At 33.8% G+C, this 22,137-nt stretch overlaps 1 protein-coding gene and 2 long non-coding RNA genes across 3 annotated transcripts; all 3 read left to right on the top strand.

The window, feature by feature from the left end:
* Positions 1 to 95: 95 nt before the first annotated feature.
* LOC140005266 (uncharacterized) lies at positions 96 to 8,644 on the top strand. Its single transcript, XR_011813061.1, has 2 exons — positions 96 to 367; positions 6,175 to 8,644. It is a non-coding gene; the product is annotated as an uncharacterized lncRNA (long non-coding RNA).
* A 1,945-nt stretch (positions 8,645 to 10,589) lies between these two features.
* LOC140005264 (norfluorocurarine oxidase-like) lies at positions 10,590 to 15,100 on the top strand. The gene is made up of 2 exons (XM_072045984.1): positions 10,590 to 11,533; positions 14,308 to 15,100. Exons 1-2 carry the CDS (start codon positions 10,619 to 10,621, stop codon positions 14,917 to 14,919), a joined length of 1,527 nt encoding a protein of 508 aa, XP_071902085.1. The 5' UTR covers positions 10,590 to 10,618; the 3' UTR covers positions 14,920 to 15,100.
* A 3,088-nt stretch (positions 15,101 to 18,188) lies between these two features.
* On the top strand, positions 18,189 to 21,822 carry LOC140005263 (uncharacterized). Its single transcript, XR_011813059.1, has 2 exons — positions 18,189 to 19,444; positions 20,832 to 21,822. It is a non-coding gene; the product is annotated as an uncharacterized lncRNA (long non-coding RNA).
* The last annotated feature ends 315 nt before the right edge of the window (positions 21,823 to 22,137 follow it).

The raw sequence follows: 22,137 nt of genomic DNA, 5'->3' as shown, positions 1-22,137 counted from the left end.
TGGGAAGAAAAACCATCATTTTGGGGCCCAACTCAACACTCCAACTCCTAATACAAACTCTCGGCCTTTTCTTTGGCCAATAGAGGAGAAGCAAAAAAAAAAAGAAAAAAAATACTTCCTCAATCTCCTCTCTCGGCTCTCACGGACAGAGGACAAGAAGAAAAAAAAGACTCCACCTTTTTGGCTCAATTTGCTCTCTCGGCTCTCTCCCTCATCAGATAAGAGGAACAAAAAAAAAAGGGGGGGGGGCTCCCTCTACACATTTTCTTCCACAAAATTCAAACACAAAGAAGGGAAAAGGCAGCTATCGGTCAAGGCTTGGAAATTTCATCAAAACTTCAACCGAAAGATTTTCATATTTATTGAGGTATACTTTTAGTTTTTTTTGTCATATTAAATCAATGCTTCATTGCTTAGTTTTCTTTCGTTTCTGCTGGCTGCCTTGCATTGTCGTTGTTGTATTGTTAAAAATTGGGAAATGGCCTGAGCCAGTTTTAGGAAAAGGAAATGTTTATTATGTATGCATATTAACTGTTTGGTAAAATGCCGAAAACGAAAAAATGGATTAAAAAGCTGAACATTGTGCATGTTGTTGTCAAAACGGATGACCATTAGCTAGCACCAATATCTGAAAATGTTGGGTTATTTAAGTATTTTGAAGTTTTGAGCCTTTAAAGGCATTGAAATATTTTCTTTATTTTGGGGCTGTTTTGATTTAATGCATTCTTTTGTTGTTGTTTACTTGTCAAACTAAGATCATAGTTGTATTGTAGAAGTCATAAGGAGGGTTTTGGCATAATTTTTATGATTTTTGGTGAAGATGAGAGGGTTTTAAAAAAATAAAAACTGAACTGATTTCTTGGCATTTTGGCCACTTTTGGGTCATTTTCTGTAAAAACTAAGTCCAAAAATGGAGTCTACGCGAAAAATCGAGTGAGGGGGTGTATTTTGAGGATTTTTGGTGACCGGAGAGGTCACCGGCGGTGGCGGTCGGCGGCGGCGGCGCCACCGGCAGCCGCCATGGCCACCAGCTGAAGTTTTCTTCAGCTGGCCGAACAAGAAGAAGAGGAAACGGAAGGGGAGAAGAAGAAAGAAAAGAAAGAAAAGAAAAGAAAGAAAAAGGGAATTGGGCTAATGTTTATTTTTCTAATGGGCCAAGAGTTAGTTTTGGTTGGGTTTTGGAGTTGGGTTCTGGTTTATTTTTTTTTGGGTTTTCCGTTGGGCTAAGAGGTTGGAGCCCATGTATTTTGGCTGGGTTTGAGGGATAAAAGGACGGGCTGGCCTGTGTGTTTTAGCTTGGGTTTTCAGTTGGGCTTAGGTAGGTTTGGCCCAAGTAAAATAAAAGAGCGGCCCGATGCCCTTGTTCTTGCCCAGATCTGGTTACGATTTGCACTTTGGCCCCTGATCTTTGGAGTAGTTTTATTGTGGCCCAGAACATTTTAAATTCCTTTCACCTAGGTCCTTAAATTAATTGCATTTTGGTCCCTGAATTTTATCTTTCATTTAATTTTGACCCCTAAACTTTGAAAAATATAATTTTTGTCTCCCAAAAGTTTTCAATTTTTGCAATTCAGTCCTTGTCAAATTTTGACTCTCTTTTATTGTGATTATTTCTTTTCTTTAATAACTAATTATGTTATTTTTGAACATATTCAACTTGCAATTTTTAGATGTTCTTAAATTTCTTTGCGTTTGACATGTTAATGTGAATTTAGTATTTTAACATTATTATTATTTTCAATTAAAGTGGTGCCATGATTCTTTTGTTCATTGTGAGTATAAATAGGACAATTTGACTCCATTTAGTCACCACTTCAAACGGGAGGTACCCCTATTTTATTATTTCAATGTCAATTACGTGCTCTTATGTGCTCCTATTTGTTCCTATGTGTTTATATATTTTTATATGCTTTATTTACTTGATTTAAATATTCATTCAAATTTTCTTATATATGTTTTAGTTAATTTTTATAATGATTCAAGAGGCATTTAAATACCTCAAAAATGTAATAGATAGGATAATTAGATTTGTTTTATTATATTTTTCCCTTCTAGATTGTAGTTAGGCGCCCCCGATGTAATAGATAGGTTGTGTGTTTATGTGGCTTATGTGTTATGTGTTTTGTCCGCTTTTCTTAGGATTTTGGCATCTAGATATTATGTCTACGTGTTATGTGTTACGTGCTCTTATGTGTTTATTTGTTTTAATTTATGTTTTATTTGTTTTAATTTATGTTTTATTTGTTTCACTATGAATTGTTAATGCATGACGTCATCACACTAGTCCAACGCTAGTTGTGACTTTTTCCTCTATTTACTTGCTAGTCCAATGCTAGTAAGGATTTTTAGAAATGGGTTAGTCCAATGCTAGACCCTCTAGGCCGACTTGCGCTAGATTCATTTTGTGTGATATTCATTACATTTTCATGCATATTTTTTTATCTTTAGGATTTTTCTCATATTGTATAATATTCCCTATTACATTACCCCATATCCTCTATATGTGTTAATCATGTCATTTAGAATTGCATTTCATTTAAATTTGTTCATTTGCCTGTTCATATTAGGAGAATTATTCTTTAAATATGGGAAATGGGGTGATTATAACTTTTTAGTTTAAATACTCCATTAATCCCTACATAAGAAAATCATGTCACGAATTTTTGTCCCCCATACCCGTTATGCTTGCATTCATTTTTCTTTGCTCACTTATACCTTATGTATATAATTTAATTTTCTTTTCTTTTCTTTTAATTTCATCATTTGCATACTCGTGACACCTTCAAGGAATTATTTTGGCCTTCGCAATTAATGTGATTGGTTCAATTAAACCCTTGAATGAACATTTTGATCTTTTCGATATTTTATAAATTTAGGTTTGCATCTATGTAAGAAACATCCAAATATGATAAAATCAAGGGTTAGATTAGGAAAATTTTGGCTAAACCTCGCAACTAGCTTAGACTAGGTTGAAAGGGTGCCTTAGGTTTGAATTAATTGAACCTTTGCCTTCCCTTTCTTCAACCGTGACTCCCGAACTCATTTTCTCTGTTTTCAAAGACCTGGAGTTGTCGAAAAGGGTTTTATTTTATTTTTGTCAAAAATATTTTTTGGGTGACTTGGTACACCAAAACCCCATACCAAGTGGCGACTCCTATTTTTTCTTAAAAACCCTTTTAGACTAAATTTTGGACCCAAATTGTCGCATTCTTTTTAAGTCCCATTCTAGGTCCTTTTTTTATCTATTATTAATAAATCACATCTTTTTATAAACACCTTCTTATTTACTTTCTTTTCCATCGCGAAAAATGGGGCGCGACAAGTAGGTTTCACATGTTTAAGGAAATTACACCATAACTAGCCTAGATGTAGTACTAAATGATCCAAAAATAGCACTTGCATGAGTAGTTAGGGATACCACAACCTAAGGAGCTTTTATTTGTTATTTTGTATAATTTCAGTAGGTTAAATTTCTTATAATTCATTGATAGTCTAAATAATAGAGAAACTTTAGTAATACCGGTAATTGTTCACTCTTCCCTGTGGGATCGACCCGATATATACCCTAAACTATTAGTTGATCTGTATACTTGCAGTGAACGGGTGTAATTCGGTTTTTTAACTTGTACGTATGTAAAATACCCGTCAAGTTTTTGGCGCCGTTGCCGGGGATCGAACCCGGGTCACCCGCGTGACAGGCGGGAATACTCACCACTATACTACAATTTACGTAACGGGTATTTTACATACATGCAAGTTAAAAAACCGAATTACACCCGTTCACTGCAAGTATACAGATCAACTAGTAGTTTAGGGTATATATCGGGTCGATCCCACAGGGAAGAGTGAACAATTACCGGTCTTACTAAAGCTTCTCTATTATTTAGACTATCAATGAATTATAACAAGTAAAACTTACTGAACTTATGCAAGAAAATAACAAATGAAAGCTCCTTAGGTTGTGGTATCCCTAACTACTCATGCAAGTGCTATTTTTGGATCCTTGAGTACTACATCTAAGCTAGTTATAGTGTAATTTCCTTAAACATGTGAAACCTACTTTCGTAGTGAATCAACTATACTCATAACTAATTCATACCTATTTTCATGGTTATGAAATTAGCTACAAGTTCATTTCTTCAATGAAATTACATGAAATGAATCACTAAAAACCACATAAGTGCACCTCTACTTTCGTGAGTGTACTCCCTATGTTTAGCACTTCTTGAACTAGTGTTAAATCTCAATTTTCATTGCAGAAACAACACCTTAGATAATCACAATCAATGGTACCAGATTAATCATGATTTAAAGAGTCAAAGTGCTAAATAACTTGCTCAAATCATAGCAATCAATTAACCAAATAATAAACACTAACAATCATAGAAAGTTCAACCAAACCCAAGGCTTAAACTTTAGATACACATATTAAACACAAAATCCAGAACTTGTATATTAACTAAATTTGGAATTAAGTACAAAAGATAAAGAGTTGGAAAGGAATGTAATCCATGTCACTTGAGCTCATCACCTTGCCTTCTTCATCTCCATCTTAATCCTAGTCTAGCAATATACAAGAGTGGATGAACTACACTAGCTAAACTATCCTACACTAAAGAAATGGAAGAGCTACATTTTTGCACTCTTCAAGCTTTTTCCCATATGTCTCTTCTTTCCTCTCTTACAATGAACTCCATCTCCTCCTTTTGCAATGAATTTGGCTCTTTAATGATGAAAAGGTAGTCAAGAAATGAGGATTACATCTCCCTTTTACAGCTGGGAATATTTCTCACACGTATAGCATCCCATGTGAGTTGGTGGAGGTGAAATTGAGTTTTCCGCGTAAAAAGCAGACTTCTCTGACCACAATCCGGCCGAAAATCCGGCATGAAATCCGGCCAAAAACTGGCCGGATTGTAAAAAAAAAATCTGTCCACTGTAGCAAATCCGGCCAAGAATCCGGCCGGATATGCAACAGTATAAAAAAAAAAAAAATTTTTTTTTTGCCCAGAATCCCTCCACGGATCCCTCCAATTTCTGGCCGGATTGTGAACAGTAACCAGCGTAAGATGAATCCGTTTCACGGATTCCTCACAATTTTTCTCCCTTCTTCTTCAACCCAACTCACACACTAACACCTCAAACACACATCACTCACTAAAACACTATTTTTCACCATTTAATCTTCAAATAACCTTCATCAATTCACTTTCTTCCATCCTCTAGAGTGAATTTCATAGTTCATATTTTTTCAAAAACAACTCTAAAGTGGTTTCAAACTTACCATTAGTTAGGGTTCTACCTTCTTGAAATCACTCAATTGAGGTCAAATTGGAGTAAGTTTTTTTTGGGGGTTTTTCACATCATATTCATCTCTAAACATCACAAAACCACCTTGAGGTAACAATTCTTTACCTAACTTTGTTATTTGAATTTTGCCATGAATGAATATTTTCTATTTTTAGGCAATTTTTAATATGTGAAGTTAGGTGCATTTATTTGAGCTTATTGATGCTATTGGTGATTGTTAGTGATAACTATATTTTGTGATTTGCAGTTATTGTACTTATTTGGTGAATTCTTGCTAGTTTTATGCTTAATTTGGCTTGATGACGAAGTTGCATATTAAGTAGCCAAATGTAGCATTTTAATTAGCTTAGTGGGAGTTTTTTATATTTATGTGAGTAATTTAGATTATCTAATGAATGAAAAGGTGCTTGATTGAATGATTTTGTGAATTCTTAGGTAATTCTAAAAGAAGAGGTGAATTGAAGATGACCTTAATTGATGAAATTCATAAATGCACTTACAATTTTTGTGGTTCAATAGTTTTTAGTATTTCATGAATTCTCACGAAGGTCATTTATATTTTGGTTTGGTGTGTTTGTCTCCATTTTGAGATTGCTTTTGTACTTGCGGGGATTTGATCATTGATGACAAAATGTATAAATGGAACTTATTTTGTTCATGATTGTGGATTTTTTTCCCTTTGCTTTGGATACTATTGCACATATTTGATTAGCAAAGATGAGCTCATTTCATGTTTTTATCCATTGAACATTGTATGGTTCCACATGCTTGATCATTTTTCCTTTTTCCTTGAATTGCATGATTTTGTTGATTGCAACCTTTTATTTTTAAGAAATTTATTTGTTTTGATTTTGTCTTTTTCAGGGTGCAATAAGTGAACTCTCCATTCTTTCTCAAATACGGTTGGAAATTCATCACTTGGACATGGATTCGGATTGCGCAAGTTCAATTGAGCAGTATTTTCTTTTACTCCTTATTTATTTTCCTTTTCTCACATTGAGGACAATGTGAAGTTTAAGTGTGGGGGAGGAAAGTATTGAACTTACATTTACTTGCTAGGTGATGATATTTTGTGGATTTAAATGCTTAGAAATGTTGGAATTGTGTTTGAAATGCTTGCCATGTGGATAATTTGCTTGAAATTGGGTTTGTTGGCAGGGACTTTTCATCCATTTATAAGGAGAAACTCTGTAAAAATTTTTGTAAAATCTTTTCCAATATTTCACTATGGCCCAAAAGTTCTTCAAATTCTTGCATTTTCATTCAAAAAGGGCGAATTGTTCCAACCTTATTCTTCCAATTGTTGAAATGTTATATGTATTTTGGAAGGTTTAGTCCTCATTTAACTTGGAAATGTTTATTATGCAATTAGGATTTTTACATTTTAGAAAGTATATTCGGTAAAGTGAGGAAAATTACGCCTATAATTTTACATGTTTAATGAAATTTCTTCTCTTTACTTAATTTTATAAATAAGTGATTGATATAGTTGATAAAAGGTTATACTCCTCCTTTGATTAGTCTTATATATTTTCTAAGGGGGAATATCTATTTATTGTCCTTTATTTCTAAAAAAAAATAATAATAAAAAAAAAGAAAAAAGAAAAAAGAAAAAAAAAAGAGAAGAAAAGAAAGTAAAAAATTATTCTACTCCAATGATTTTTGTACCGAGTAACCGGGGGTTGGCATCTACAAATGTCGACATTCGCGTAAAAAGGTACTTGAATTAAGAGTATGCATAGCAACTTGAATAAGTGAAATGTTGAGTAACCGGGGATCTTCACCTAAAAGTGTCGATTTTCGCGTAAAAAGGCATTCTCACTATTTAAGTAAAATTTGTATGAATAAATCCCTTAGTTATAGAATTTTGAGAAAAAGATGATTATAGGAGGAGGAAGACTATAAATTGACTATGTGATTTGCTTATTTGTAAAATTAAGTTAGGGTAAGAGATTAAGTTTAACTTGTTGAATTTAGGGTATAATTATCTTTCCTTTACTTGATATTATGAGTATTTAGTGTAAATTGAATAATTGTATAATGATTATTTTCCAAGTCTTGAGGAATTAAATTGGACAAAGTGCATAGATTGTTTCACCTCTTGAATCATTGCAGTTGATTATGTATGGATTGCTTGAGGACAAGCAATGATTTAAGTGTGGGGGAATTTGATATGTGACTAATTTACGTAATAATTGTATAATATTTTATATTTTTTTTAGTCACTTTAGTTATATTATTGGAAGAATATGAATCATTTTGGCTATAATTGGTGAAAAATGCTTTTAAGTGATTAAATGAGGTTTTTATCACTTTTTAGTGGGATTTTGTGTATTTTGACAGTTTTGACACATTTTCGTATTTCGGCTATAACTTGAGCTACAATGATCGGATTGAGATGATTCTTGAACCCATTTGAAGATAAGAGATAGATCTACAACTTTGGTGAAGACATCTGAATCCAGTTTGAAGGTTTTCTAGGTCAAAAGGCCGAAGTACAGAGTCAATTGCTATTGGTCGAAATTGCAACAAGGCATGGAGCAGGCAAGGGTATTTCAGTCATATCTCAGCCTACACAGATCCAAATGAGGTGATTCTTGATGCATTGGAAAGATAAATCAAAAGGCTACAACTTTCGTGTTTTAGACATGAGTTGGTTCAGCCTCTAACATCAAGAAAAGATCGGTTGAAGTTGGGCCAAAAACAGAGCAAGTGATCCACACTCGGATCCACTATTCATCCGAACCCTCGGCTGTTTCTGGGTTAGTGGAACCGAACTCGGATTCATACGGATCCGAGGCACTGTAGCAGCTCGGATCACTGTAGCAGCCCAGATTTACTGTAGCAATCCGGCCGGAATTTGGCCGGATTTGTGGCCGGATTCCTGGCCGGATTGTGGTCAGAGAAGTCTGTTTTTTACGCGGAAAACTCAATTTCACCTCCACCAACTCACATGGGATGCTATACATGTGAGAAACATTCCCAGCTGTAAAAGGGAGATGTAATCCTCATTTCTTGACCACCTTTTCATCATTAAAGAGCCAAATTCATTGCAAAAGGAGGAGATGGAGTTCATTGTAAGAGAGGAAAGAAGAGACATACGAGAAAAAGCTTGAAGAGTGCAGAAATGTAGCTCTTCCATTTCTTTAGTGTAGGATAGTTTAGCTAGTGTAGTTCATCCACTCTTGTATATTGCTAGACTAGGATTAAGATGGAGATGAAGAAGGCAAGGTGATGAGCTCAAGTGACATGGGTTACATTCCTTTCCAACTCTTTATCTTTTGTACTTAATTCCAAATTTAGTTAATATACAAGTTCTGGATTTTGTGTTTAATATGTGTATCTAAAGTTTAAGCTTTGGGTTTGGTTGAACTTTCTATGATTGTTAGTGTTTATTATTTGGTTAATTGATTGCTATGATTTGAGCAAGTTATTTAGTACTTTGACTCTTTAAATCATGATTAATCTGGTACCATTAATTATGATTATTTAAGGTGTTGTTTCTGCAATGGAAATTGAGATTTAACACTAGTTCAAGAAGTGCTAAACATAGGGAGTACACTCACGAAAGTAGAGGTGCACCTATGTGGTTTTTAGTGATTCATTTCATGTAATTTCATTGAAGAAATGAACTTGTAACTAATTTCATAACCATGAAAATAGGTATGGATTAGTTATGAGTATAGTTGATTCACTACGAAAGTAGGTTTCACATGTTTAAGGAAATTACACCATAACTAGCCTAGATGTAGTACTAAATGATCCAAAAATAGCACTTGCATGAGTAGTTAGGGATACCACAACCTAGGGAGGTTTCAGTTATTATCCCACAAAACAAAGTCAAAGCAAAATCTTTTGATTATCCAACGAGTTAGACAAATCATTAGTTTTAAAAGGGCTAACAATTGCCAAATTTACTATAGATAAAACTCATAACCAAGGTTTTCAAAATCGGGATCCCATCTAGGATCGTTTTTTGGTTTGCAAGATCGGATCGTAAGATCGGATCATAGAATCGGTAGATCCTACAAAAAATGTAATAAATTGTCATATTTATAATTTTTAAGTTTGCAATTCATAAATATAGTAACAAATAATGTAATTCATGTGCAGTCAATATAATTATATTGTTAATTAAGGTTAACTCATTTCTAAAGGCTCTAAACCATATTAATATATTATAATAAAGACACAAAACACTAGCTCCATGTGATAACCTATAACAAAGATCATTTATTCACTTTAGTAAATTATATGAGTCAAATTTAAAGATTCATCAAATTTTCTAGGTTTGAAATTGGGCTTAATTATTTATATGGATTTAAAGTACTCTGAATATAGTTTACAATGCAATAAACGACATTTAATTTCGAGTTTTCTACACAAAGATATAGTCAAAATACTAAAATTGTTATTTAATTTATTGAAAATAGTAGGATCGTATCAGGATCGTTAGTCTTAATTTGGATCGTAGGATCCTACGATGCGGATCATGATCCTAACAACTATGCTCATAACCTTCAATCACGTGATTAGATCTTTAATGATCCCATCACACTCACCTACAGAAGCCAGTATGAGCATAAACTAATTACATCTTAATCAGCTCCTGGTAAAACATTTCATGAGGTAACATTTTATATTCGAATATTTTCAGAGTTGAAGAATATCGTGCCATGGTAGAAAAAGTTAATTAATAAAGCTTCCAAATATTAGTTCCTCAAAATTCCGAAAGAAAATTCAAACTCAGAAGTCACAAGTCACAAGCATATGATGCATTTGTACTATTAAACATTAGTTCAAACTTAAGATTACGAAAATTGCATGTCAAATTTTCTTCAAAGACCCAAAATGATGGCCATAATTGATTGTGGTAACCTAGACGGAGTTACCTGTTTTTGGACCTAACCGTTGAAATTTTGTAACATAAGTAATTTGACAAGACGTACGTGGCAACAAGGAGAATCAACTGCCAGCTGTGGGCTATGGACGAAAGATGTTTGACGTTTGAAAAGATATGCTATGCTAAACGTCTTTTCCTCTTTCTTGGGGTAAAAAATTTTGCAAAATGTGAATGGTTATTCTCTCATGAGTCATAATGGAGTTTTCTCCATGATTCGAATACCATAGCTCCAAAAGATAAATCAGAGACCAATCAATTTGTCCTACTATATAGTTTTGTCCTATGTAACGTGTGGGCTTAAATCATCCCTTGTATTTAATAATTAAATATTCATCGGTGGTCCCGATGTTATCATTATATAAGAAGAGTAGCCCATTAATAGGCAAACACAAGATCATATGACTCATGGCGTTCTCTTTTGATCTTGTATGTTTCTCAGTTTCCTCAGTTGTATTCCTTCTAGCCCTTTTGAAATGGTTCGATGCTGCTTCTAAACCCCAAAAAAGGCTACCACCATCTCCACCAAAGCTCCCAATTATTGGAAATATTCACCAGCTTGGCTTGTTTCCACACAGATCCCTCCAATCATTGTCAAGAAAATATGGCCCACTCATGCTACTTCATTTTGGAAGCAAGCCAGTGCTGGTTGCCTCTTCCTCTGATGCAGCTAGCCAGCTCATGAAAACCCATGATCTGGTTTTTTCAAACAGGCCTAAATCGAGCGTTATAAATAGACTATTCTACGGAAGTAGGGACGTAGCATTTACACCGTACGGTGAGTATTGGAGACAAGCCAAAAGCATTTGTGTGCTGCATCTTTTGAGTAACAAAAGGGTTCAGTCATATCAGCATGTTAGAGAAGAAGAGACTTCACTCATGATCGAAAAGATCGGCCAGATGTGTTCTTCTTCACCTGTAAACTTAACTGAAATATTTGTAACTCTCACGAATGATATAATTTGTAGGGTTGCCCTGGGGAGGAAGTATAGTGAGGAAGAAAAAGGGAGGAAAATTATGGAAAATTTGAGGGTTTTTGTTGAGTTAATGGGTGTTTTTGATGTAGGAGACTACATTCCTTGGCTTGCATGGGTTAATCGTTTCAATGGTTTGGACTTGAAAGTGGAGAAATTTGTTAAACTGACTGATGAATTTCTTGACGGTGTAATAGAAGAGCACATAAATAAGAGGAAAGGTGAGGCTGAAAATGACCATTCCGTCGAGGCAAGATGCCTAGACTTTGTGGACATTCTGATCGAGGTTAATAAGGAAAGCACTATCGGCTTCGCTCTTGGCCCCGATGATATGAAAGCCATCATCCTGGTAAATTAGATCTCTCTCCATCTCTTTAATTGCATCGCACAATGAGAAGTTATAATTAGTTTCAATTCTGAAAAGAATTATGTTTATTGGTAATAAATCATCTAGTACTAGCTTTGAAGGTAGTGACTTGCACTAGGCTGGAAGGTTTAGATTTTGTTTGGTAGTATCATACAAATGTTTTTTAGTTTAGATGACTTGGACGTGACAACTTATTAAATGGCATCCTTTACTACGATGTGCAAGATCAAAATCTATTTGGTTTGTAAGGTTTACTAAACTCAATATTATTAAACTCGGATGGTTGAATGAACCAAATGAGCTTTTGGTTCATGCCTTCATGGTTCAACCACTAGTTCAATTTTTTTTTTTTCTGACACAAGAGGTATCCGGTTTTCGATCCAACTAATCCCCATGCAACCTGAGAAGGGAGGCCCTACTCCCTCGAACACGGTAGTCCCAGGCAAGACTCGAAACCTGATAAGCAACCCAGGGAGGGCACTAGTTCAATTAAAAGTCCATTTTTTATATTTAGTCTATAATTAGAAAATTTGAATAATACAAAATATATAAAGCGAAAAAATTTCTAGTGGCTAGCCTGTTCAACTGTTGGAGTTTTATCAGTTTTGTCCAATTTGATTGGTTTGTGTCTGAGTATTACTCATTGTTTATTTTTACTTACTTCAACCTAAAATCTGGTGACAGACCCGACTCTTGGTTCAATCAGTCAACCTAACTAGTTCAGTCTAGTCATATTTTGAAAACATCAATTTCATTCCGTACCTTAACCATATGTTTGGTATGCAGGAATAGCCTAAAAAAAACTTTATAACTTGGTCATTCTATTCTAAGTTTGGTATAGATCATTTAAACGGAATACTCTTTCCATTTAGTCAACCTAAATTGCTATAGATCATTTTGAATGATAAATATTTATTATTCTAAGTTGATTCTTCGTTCAATCAGTCAACCAAACGAGTTCAGTCTAATCATATTTCGAAAACATCGATTTCATTCTGTACCCTAAAACTATTGTTTGGCATGTAGGAATAGTCTCGAAAGAAAAGGCTTTTATAACTTATCTATTTCATTGGTTTGACATAGATCATTTAAATGGAAAGTCCATTCTTCTTGAAATGTTTATTCCAACTTTTTCCTGGAATTCTATTTCTAAGAAAAACGTTAAGAAAAGTTCTTTCCAACTTCATCTTAAAAAACCCAATATAGCAGAATGTCAAGTTTATCCTTATAAATCTATCTTAAGACATTTGTGAGCCTAATTAATAATTGAATGTATAAAATTTTTCTTATACTCAAAATAAAATTTTCTTTTTTACAAGTAAACAAATGTTTTGAGATACTTTATTCTTTGACTTTTGAATAGTTGTTTGGAATATTTTTGAATTACATATAAAAAATGATAACATAATAAAAATTAAAATTATATGATATTCCTTTGGTTCATATAATTTATGTTTTACAAAATAAAAATTCCATGTAAACAAAAAATTAAAATAGGAGAACAAATAAAATAAAAGTCATAAGCATATATAGGATAATTAAGTCAAATATGTATGGGGGGAGGGTTGGGTTGGGTGGCAAGAGGTCTCGGGTTCGAGTCCTCCCGCTTACAAAAAATAAAAATAAAAAAAAAGTCAAATATGTATTAGTTGTATTCTATTCTGACATCTAAATATTGATCATAGTCAATATTCAAAAATGAATCAAAATTCCATTATTACTTATTTGTCATACACTAGAATGACACTAATATTTAATTCTGCCATTTTGGGCAAATGACCATTTTATTTTGGACATTGCTGTGGACCAAACGAGAGGTAAGGATATTAAATAAACATACAAAAAAGGGTTGATTCACTATAAAAATTCTAAAATTACCACATACCTCTGAATTATATACACTCCTTAATCTATTTAATTTACATCAAAATTACCATATGAATGTATGTAATCACACTCATTTTTTGTCCCTTATATTTGACTACCTTCTCTTGTAAAAAATTTTCAAAAAAAAAAAAAATCTAACACCACTGTATTTGCTTGGGTTAACCGAACTTCATGCACTTAAACTTCAAACCATTTAATGTTTCCAAAACGATAAGGTTCAAGGATTTGTTATCTGTCCAGTGATGCAAAAACTTGACATACATTAAACTTCTGATGATATAAATGTATAACATGTATTATAAATTTGCATGTACTGAACCTTATTAATCTTTGGATAACATTTTTATAGAATATCATTATATAATTTTTTTACCCTAACATGTTTAGATTATATCATATATCATAAATTCATATTTGAAATTCAAATCATATACATATAGAATATATATTCAAAACTGCTAGTGTAAAAAAGAATCACTATACAGTTAGTGTAAAAAAGTTAATTCTTAAACTTTTGATATGTTTAACTCTACTACATAAATCTTCAGCGTTTGCACTTCACGATTGAGTTTCTAAGATTGGATTGCATACCAGAACTGTGGATTTTGGGGGAAAATAGAGGAATAATAATCAACATTTTAAAGGGAAAAGCAACACAGTGTTTCGTCTAGAATGTGGTAATGAAACGCTTATTGCGATAGTATGAATATTATTAATTTGTCTTCATTTTTCTTTTTCTTTGGGAAGGTATGACACAAATTTATTGCTTGGATGCAAACGTGCCAATTTTTTGAAATTGGAAATTTAGATTAAAAAAAATGCATCTATGCATGTTCTAAAGCAACACTTTCTTTCATTCCATCATGCAGGACGTTTTTGCCGGTGGAACAGATACAACACAAACAGTTATGGAATGGGCAATGTCTGAACTTCTAAAGAAACCTATAACCTTGCAGAAATTGCAGGCTGAGGTAAGAGAAGTGACCCAGGGAAAACCAGAAATAACTCGAGATGATTTGGAGAAGATGAGATACTTAAAAGCAGTGATTAAAGAAACTCTACGATTTCATGTTCCTGTTCCATTACTGGTTCCTCGAGAATCAACTCGAGACATCAAAATAATGGGGTGTGATATAGCAGCAGGCACACTTGTGTTGGTGAATGCTAGTGCAATTGCAAGAGACCCCATGTTGTGGGAGAACCCTGAGGAATTTCAACCTGAGAGGTTTCTGAATTCCAATATAGATTTTCGAGGTTTTAACTTTGAGTTAATTCCTTTTGGTTCCGGACGAAGGGTTTGCCCGGGTATCAACTTTGCCATATCCGTAAATGAACTTGCATTGGCAAAATTGGTCAACAAATTTAATTTTGCATTGCCTGATGGAATGAAGCCAGAGGATTTGGACATGACTGAAGCATCTGGTATCACAGTTCACAGAAAACATCCTCTACATGCTATTGCCACTCCGTATCTTTGTTAATGGCTTTGTATTCATATGCTTTCTTTTTTATTTTTGTGGTGTTATTTCTAGTGGAGTGAGAGACCACATTTTCCGTTGTGATGAAAGTTCTCATATTTCCACCGTTTTATGTTTACTTGATGTCATGTACAAGTATAGTTAGATTTGGAAGGAACTATATATATATGTGTGTGTGTATAAATTTTCCTGTTGAGATGTCTTGAATCAGATTTTCGACCCTCGTTGAGCTGTTTTGGTGGTTCGGGGGCAACGCCCCCGAAGCTTACGGTATATATTAGTTACTGTGTCTGTTTTATTTTGAGTCTTGTTTTGGGCCTATTTTTGGATCCAGCCTGTTTGGTTGTATATATATACACCTTATTTTAGTCTGTAAACTATTCCGATTACAACCCTAATAAAATCTGATTTTCCCCAAGTTGTTCTTGCCTATTCTTGTTTTGTTCTTCTGTTCCGCTGCATCTGTTATAGCATCTCCAATGTCCAATTTTATTAACCATTTGAGTGATTTAAATAACTTATCAAGTAGGTCAACACATAGGAAGCTTAGAACCACCCATGTACAGGTTGCGTAAATGCCTTCGGTTCGCCACTGTTCTGCTCTTGTACTCCATATAAATGCCTGCTTACCTGCTTAATGACTAGGGATTTGGCCAAAATATTGTATTTCTATATTTTGTACTCCATTGTTCTGCTCTTGTACAATTGAAATCATTTGCATGAGAGAGGCTATGAGACAAATCATTTGCAAAATAGTATAGAAAAGCTATGAGCGAAAAGATTAATGATAACAATAATAATTAAGTTGCCCCACTTTGGATCTATTAGGAGAATTATTCTTTAAATATGGGAAATGGGGGTGATTATAACTTTTTAGTTTAAATACTCCATTAATCCCTACATAAGAAAATCATGTCACGAATTTTTGTCCCCCATACCCGTTATGCTTGCATTCATTTTTCTTTGCTCACTTATACCTTATGTATATAATTTAATTTTCTTTTCTTTTCTTTTAATTTCATCATTTGCATACTCGTGACACCTTCAAGGAATTATTTTGGCCTTCGCAATTAATGTGATTGGTTCAATTAAACCCTTGAATGAACATTTTGATCTTTTCGATATTTTATAAATTTAGGTTTGCATCTATGTAAGAAACATCCAAATATGATAAAATCAAGGGTTAGATTAGGAAAATTTTGGCTAAACCTCGCAACTAGCTTAGACTAGGTTGAAAGGGTGCCTTAGGTTTGAATTAATTGAACCTTTGCCTTCCCTTTCTTCAACCGTGACTCCCGAACTCATTTTCTCTGTTTTCAAAGACCTGGAGTTGTCGAAAAGGGTTTTATTTTATTTTTGTCAAAAATATTTTTTGGGTGACTTGGTACACCAAAACCCCATACCAAGTGGCGACTCCTATTTTTTCTTAAAAACCCTTTTAGACTAAATTTTGGACCCAAATTGTCGCATTCTTTTTAAGTCCCATTCTAGGTCCTTTTTTTATCTATTATTAATAAATCACATCTTTTTATAAACACCTTCTTATTTACTTTCTTTTCCATCGCGAAAAATGGGGCGCGACAAGTAGGTTTCACATGTTTAAGGAAATTACACCATAACTAGCCTAGATGTAGTACTAAATGATCCAAAAATAGCACTTGCATGAGTAGTTAGGGATACCACAACCTAAGGAGCTTTTATTTGTTATTTTGTATAATTTCAGTAGGTTAAATTTCTTATAATTCATTGATAGTCTAAATAATAGAGAAACTTTAGTAATACCGGTAATTGTTCACTCTTCCCTGTGGGATCGACCCGATATATACCCTAAACTATTAGTTGATCTGTATACTTGCAGTGAACGGGTGTAATTCGGTTTTTTAACTTGTACGTATGTAAAATACCCGTCAAGTTTTTGGCGCCGTTGCCGGGGATCGAACCCGGGTCACCCGCGTGACAGGCGGGAATACTCACCACTATACTACAATTTACGTAACGGGTATTTTACATACATGCAAGTTAAAAAACCGAATTACACCCGTTCACTGCAAGTATACAGATCAACTAGTAGTTTAGGGTATATATCGGGTCGATCCCACAGGGAAGAGTGAACAATTACCGGTCTTACTAAAGCTTCTCTATTATTTAGACTATCAATGAATTATAACAAGTAAAACTTACTGAACTTATGCAAGAAAATAACAAATGAAAGCTCCTTAGGTTGTGGTATCCCTAACTACTCATGCAAGTGCTATTTTTGGATCCTTGAGTACTACATCTAAGCTAGTTATAGTGTAATTTCCTTAAACATGTGAAACCTACTTTCGTAGTGAATCAACTATACTCATAACTAATTCATACCTATTTTCATGGTTATGAAATTAGCTACAAGTTCATTTCTTCAATGAAATTACATGAAATGAATCACTAAAAACCACATAAGTGCACCTCTACTTTCGTGAGTGTACTCCCTATGTTTAGCACTTCTTGAACTAGTGTTAAATCTCAATTTTCATTGCAGAAACAACACCTTAGATAATCACAATCAATGGTACCAGATTAATCATGATTTAAAGAGTCAAAGTGCTAAATAACTTGCTCAAATCATAGCAATCAATTAACCAAATAATAAACACTAACAATCATAGAAAGTTCAACCAAACCCAAGGCTTAAACTTTAGATACACATATTAAACACAAAATCCAGAACTTGTATATTAACTAAATTTGGAATTAAGTACAAAAGATAAAGAGTTGGAAAGGAATGTAATCCATGTCACTTGAGCTCATCACCTTGCCTTCTTCATCTCCATCTTAATCCTAGTCTAGCAATATACAAGAGTGGATGAACTACACTAGCTAAACTATCCTACACTAAAGAAATGGAAGAGCTACATTTTTGCACTCTTCAAGCTTTTTCCCATATGTCTCTTCTTTCCTCTCTTACAATGAACTCCATCTCCTCCTTTTGCAATGAATTTGGCTCTTTAATGATGAAAAGGTAGTCAAGAAATGAGGATTACATCTCCCTTTTACAGCTGGGAATATTTCTCACACGTATAGCATCCCATGTGAGTTGGTGGAGGTGAAATTGAGTTTTCCGCGTAAAAAGCAGACTTCTCTGACCACAATCCGGCCGAAAATCCGGCATGAAATCCGGCCAAAAACTGGCCGGATTGTAAAAAAAAAATCTGTCCACTGTAGCAAATCCGGCCAAGAATCCGGCCGGATATGCAACAGTATAAAAAAAAAAAAAATTTTTTTTTTGCCCAGAATCCCTCCACGGATCCCTCCAATTTCTGGCCGGATTGTGAACAGTAACCAGCGTAAGATGAATCCGTTTCACGGATTCCTCACAATTTTTCTCCCTTCTTCTTCAACCCAACTCACACACTAACACCTCAAACACACATCACTCACTAAAACACTATTTTTCACCATTTAATCTTCAAATAACCTTCATCAATTCACTTTCTTCCATCCTCTAGAGTGAATTTCATAGTTCATATTTTTTCAAAAACAACTCTAAAGTGGTTTCAAACTTACCATTAGTTAGGGTTCTACCTTCTTGAAATCACTCAATTGAGGTCAAATTGGAGTAAGTTTTTTTTGGGGGTTTTTCACATCATATTCATCTCTAAACATCACAAAACCACCTTGAGGTAACAATTCTTTACCTAACTTTGTTATTTGAATTTTGCCATGAATGAATATTTTCTATTTTTAGGCAATTTTTAATATGTGAAGTTAGGTGCATTTATTTGAGCTTATTGATGCTATTGGTGATTGTTAGTGATAACTATATTTTGTGATTTGCAGTTATTGTACTTATTTGGTGAATTCTTGCTAGTTTTATGCTTAATTTGGCTTGATGACGAAGTTGCATATTAAGTAGCCAAATGTAGCATTTTAATTAGCTTAGTGGGAGTTTTTTATATTTATGTGAGTAATTTAGATTATCTAATGAATGAAAAGGTGCTTGATTGAATGATTTTGTGAATTCTTAGGTAATTCTAAAAGAAGAGGTGAATTGAAGATGACCTTAATTGATGAAATTCATAAATGCACTTACAATTTTTGTGGTTCAATAGTTTTTAGTATTTCATGAATTCTCACGAAGGTCATTTATATTTTGGTTTGGTGTGTTTGTCTCCATTTTGAGATTGCTTTTGTACTTGCGGGGATTTGATCATTGATGACAAAATGTATAAATGGAACTTATTTTGTTCATGATTGTGGATTTTTTTCCCTTTGCTTTGGATACTATTGCACATATTTGATTAGCAAAGATGAGCTCATTTCATGTTTTTATCCATTGAACATTGTATGGTTCCACATGCTTGATCATTTTTCCTTTTTCCTTGAATTGCATGATTTTGTTGATTGCAACCTTTTATTTTTAAGAAATTTATTTGTTTTGATTTTGTCTTTTTCAGGGTGCAATAAGTGAACTCTCCATTCTTTCTCAAATACGGTTGGAAATTCATCACTTGGACATGGATTCGGATTGCGCAAGTTCAATTGAGCAGTATTTTCTTTTACTCCTTATTTATTTTCCTTTTCTCACATTGAGGACAATGTGAAGTTTAAGTGTGGGGGAGGAAAGTATTGAACTTACATTTACTTGCTAGGTGATGATATTTTGTGGATTTAAATGCTTAGAAATGTTGGAATTGTGTTTGAAATGCTTGCCATGTGGATAATTTGCTTGAAATTGGGTTTGTTGGCAGGGACTTTTCATCCATTTATAAGGAGAAACTCTGTAAAAATTTTTGTAAAATCTTTTCCAATATTTCACTATGGCCCAAAAGTTCTTCAAATTCTTGCATTTTCATTCAAAAAGGGCGAATTGTTCCAACCTTATTCTTCCAATTGTTGAAATGTTATATGTATTTTGGAAGGTTTAGTCCTCATTTAACTTGGAAATGTTTATTATGCAATTAGGATTTTTACATTTTAGAAAGTATATTCGGTAAAGTGAGGAAAATTACGCCTATAATTTTACATGTTTAATGAAATTTCTTCTCTTTACTTAATTTTATAAATAAGTGATTGATATAGTTGATAAAAGGTTATACTCCTCCTTTGATTAGTCTTATATATTTTCTAAGGGGGAATATCTATTTATTGTCCTTTATTTCTAAAAAAAAATAATAATAAAAAAAAAGAAAAAAGAAAAAAGAAAAAAAAAAGAGAAGAAAAGAAAGTAAAAAATTATTCTACTCCAATGATTTTTGTACCGAGTAACCGGGGGTTGGCATCTACAAATGTCGACATTCGCGTAAAAAGGTACTTGAATTAAGAGTATGCATAGCAACTTGAATAAGTGAAATGTTGAGTAACCGGGGATCTTCACCTAAAAGTGTCGATTTTCGCGTAAAAAGGCATTCTCACTATTTAAGTAAAATTTGTATGAATAAATCCCTTAGTTATAGAATTTTGAGAAAAAGATGATTATAGGAGGAGGAAGACTATAAATTGACTATGTGATTTGCTTATTTGTAAAATTAAGTTAGGGTAAGAGATTAAGTTTAACTTGTTGAATTTAGGGTATAATTATCTTTCCTTTACTTGATATTATGAGTATTTAGTGTAAATTGAATAATTGTATAATGATTATTTTCCAAGTCTTGAGGAATTAAATTGGACAAAGTGCATAGATTGTTTCACCTCTTGAATCATTGCAGTTGATTATGTATGGATTGCTTGAGGACAAGCAATGATTTAAGTGTGGGGGAATTTGATATGTGACTAATTTACGTAATAATTGTATAATATTTTATATTTTTTTTAGTCACTTTAGTTATATTATTGGAAGAATATGAATCATTTTGGCTATAATTGGTGAAAAATGCTTTTAAGTGATTAAATGAGGTTTTTATCACTTTTTAGTGGGATTTTGTGTATTTTGACAGTTTTGACACATTTTCGTATTTCGGCTATAACTTGAGCTACAATGATCGGATTGAGATGATTCTTGAACCCATTTGAAGATAAGAGATAGATCTACAACTTTGGTGAAGACATCTGAATCCAGTTTGAAGGTTTTCTAGGTCAAAAGGCCGAAGTACAGAGTCAATTGCTATTGGTCGAAATTGCAACAAGGCATGGAGCAGGCAAGGGTATTTCAGTCATATCTCAGCCTACACAGATCCAAATGAGGTGATTCTTGATGCATTGGAAAGATAAATCAAAAGGCTACAACTTTCGTGTTTTAGACATGAGTTGGTTCAGCCTCTAACATCAAGAAAAGATCGGTTGAAGTTGGGCCAAAAACAGAGCAAGTGATCCACACTCGGATCCACTATTCATCCGAACCCTCGGCTGTTTCTGGGTTAGTGGAACCGAACTCGGATTCATACGGATCCGAGGCACTGTAGCAGCTCGGATCACTGTAGCAGCCCAGATTTACTGTAGCAATCCGGCCGGAATTTGGCCGGATTTGTGGCCGGATTCCTGGCCGGATTGTGGTCAGAGAAGTCTGTTTTTTACGCGGAAAACTCAATTTCACCTCCACCAACTCACATGGGATGCTATACATGTGAGAAACATTCCCAGCTGTAAAAGGGAGATGTAATCCTCATTTCTTGACCACCTTTTCATCATTAAAGAGCCAAATTCATTGCAAAAGGAGGAGATGGAGTTCATTGTAAGAGAGGAAAGAAGAGACATACGAGAAAAAGCTTGAAGAGTGCAGAAATGTAGCTCTTCCATTTCTTTAGTGTAGGATAGTTTAGCTAGTGTAGTTCATCCACTCTTGTATATTGCTAGACTAGGATTAAGATGGAGATGAAGAAGGCAAGGTGATGAGCTCAAGTGACATGGGTTACATTCCTTTCCAACTCTTTATCTTTTGTACTTAATTCCAAATTTAGTTAATATACAAGTTCTGGATTTTGTGTTTAATATGTGTATCTAAAGTTTAAGCTTTGGGTTTGGTTGAACTTTCTATGATTGTTAGTGTTTATTATTTGGTTAATTGATTGCTATGATTTGAGCAAGTTATTTAGTACTTTGACTCTTTAAATCATGATTAATCTGGTACCATTAATTATGATTATTTAAGGTGTTGTTTCTGCAATGGAAATTGAGATTTAACACTAGTTCAAGAAGTGCTAAACATAGGGAGTACACTCACGAAAGTAGAGGTGCACCTATGTGGTTTTTAGTGATTCATTTCATGTAATTTCATTGAAGAAATGAACTTGTAACTAATTTCAT

This window comes from Coffea arabica, chromosome 4c (assembly GCF_036785885.1).
Source record: "Coffea arabica cultivar ET-39 chromosome 4c, Coffea Arabica ET-39 HiFi, whole genome shotgun sequence".
In the NCBI taxonomy this organism is placed as follows: domain Eukaryota; kingdom Viridiplantae; phylum Streptophyta; class Magnoliopsida; order Gentianales; family Rubiaceae; genus Coffea; species Coffea arabica.
This window is presented reverse-complemented; position numbering and strand designations above follow the sequence as displayed.

Coding starts and splice junctions, on each gene's coding strand:
- LOC140005264 (XM_072045984.1), top strand. CDS start 10,619: ATGGCGTTCTCTTTTGATCTTGTATGTTTCTCAGTTTCCTCAGTTGTA. Junction 11,534..14,307: donor ATATGAAAGCCATCATCCTG/GTAAATTAGATC, acceptor TCCATCATGCAG/GACGTTTTTGCCGGTGGAAC.